The 1,695-nt window shown below is 61.2% G+C and overlaps 1 protein-coding gene across 1 annotated transcript in view; it reads right to left on the bottom strand.

The window, feature by feature from the left end:
* KIF19 (kinesin family member 19) overlaps positions 1–1,695 on the bottom strand; it is a 27,152-nt gene that overhangs the window by 9,047 nt on the left and 16,410 nt on the right. The window contains exon 8 of the mRNA XM_008586329.1: positions 215–361. Coding sequence (XP_008584551.1) covers positions 215–361 — 147 coding nt within the window. The remainder of the gene's footprint in view (positions 1–214; positions 362–1,695) is intronic.

Genomic DNA, 1,695 nt, shown 5'->3' with positions numbered 1-1,695 from the left:
ATGGAGGAAGGTGGGGGCTGTGGTCAGCTGGAGGTTGCCTCCCCCCGACCCTCCTCCTGCAAGCTGTTCACACTGCCTTCCCCAGTGTGAGTGTGTTCTCTCTCTCTCTCTCTCTCTCTCTCTCTCTCTCTCTCACACACACACACACACACACACACACACACGCACACGCTCGTAGGGCCTGGCTGCTGAACATCACATGGTCAGCGGGTACCTTCAGGAGCCGGGTGAGCTTGCTGTCGCGGTAGTTGATGTACTTGTTGCTGCTCTTGTCACTCAGTGCGTTGATGCAGTTGCCCAGGGCCAGCAGGGAGCGGTTGATGTGGGCCCCCTCTTTCATGCGCTGCCCACGGTTCTGTGTCTGGGGGATGAGCAAAGGGTATAACTCTGGTCTCACGGGGCAGGGGACTGGGTTTCGCCCCAGCCACCCCTCCAGCACCCTGGGGATCCTGGGTTATAGACTCCTTCTTCTCCTTTGGGGCCCTGAAATGCAGCGATGACAGGACACAAGAGGGTCTTGTCCCTCCCTCCTCCCCCAGGCTCATGAAGGCCATTCAAGAAGGTAAGAGAAGGAAGGTGTCTGAACAAGAGCCATGGGCTGAAGGCTTCTGAGCGGGGCTGTGTCTCCCCCAGGTGGCATTGTGAATGACATGGGAGGGGGGCTGCCGTCCACAGGCGGCTTCCCGGGCAGCTCCGCTGGGAGCAGCAGGACCAGGGCACTTGGCTTGAGAGGCGCTCCAGGCCCCAGGGAGCAAGGAGCACAGTGTGTGTGCAATCGTGGGAACAAACTGAGCATATGTGAGGGGGTGGGGGTAGGAGAGTGTGTGTGAGTGCACGTGCTGTGCAGGGCGGGTTTCTCTCCGCCTTTTGGGGCTGCAGGACCGCATCAAGGCCAAGTAGGCTCTGCCCACAGCTCCCCAAGGAGGTGTCTCTGCCCAGCCCGTCAAAGCCAGAGCCAGCTGGCTTCAGTGGCCAGAGGGCATGCCCTCTCCTCAAGGTCGCTCCCTATGCCCCCTCCGGGAAGGCCTCAGGGCTTTCCTGGAAGGTAGGGGTGTGTTTCTTGACCCCCACCCTGTTCAAAGCCAATCCCACACGTTCAAACATGAACGGTGTTAACTCCCCTGGCCGCTGTCCGTTCCCTTGAATTTGCTCCAGTGCTAGCAGTGACACCACCAGCCTCATCGCACAGGTAACCACGAAACTGCCAAGTTTGCCCACAGGAGGGGGCCCCGCCTATGCCTGCTGGGTGGAGCTGCTACCACCCAAGCAAGCAGGACTTAGTGGCAGGGGACAAAGATGTTTCGAGTCATGGGTGACAGAGACCTTCTCCTCTCCTTGATGCGATTGGTTGGACCCTCTCCCAGCTCTGCCCAAGTCCCCCCAGTCAGGGGGTGTGTCTCCCCCTTCTCCCAACTCCTCCTCTGGGCCCATTCCATGTCTTCCCTGCCCCCTGCCCTGGGGCAGCTGCAGAATCCTTTCCTGGAGAAGCCCCCATCCTCCCGTTCCCCTTCCCACGGCTGCCCCTTGTCTCTTCCCAGGACACCCCACTCGTCCTTCCCTGGCTGCTTGACAGCTCTGCTGCGACATCCCTCAGTTCCTTACCCTGGCCCCCCCCCCCAGCTCCTCCACCTCCCTGGGACAGACAGCCCCCCCCCCCCAGCTCCTCCACCTCCCTGGGACAGACAGCCCCCCCCC

The sequence above is a fragment of the Galeopterus variegatus genome, unplaced genomic scaffold (genome assembly GCF_000696425.1).
Source record: "Galeopterus variegatus unplaced genomic scaffold, G_variegatus-3.0.2 Scaffold3938, whole genome shotgun sequence".
Lineage (NCBI taxonomy): Eukaryota > Metazoa > Chordata > Mammalia > Dermoptera > Cynocephalidae > Galeopterus > Galeopterus variegatus.
This window is presented reverse-complemented; position numbering and strand designations above follow the sequence as displayed.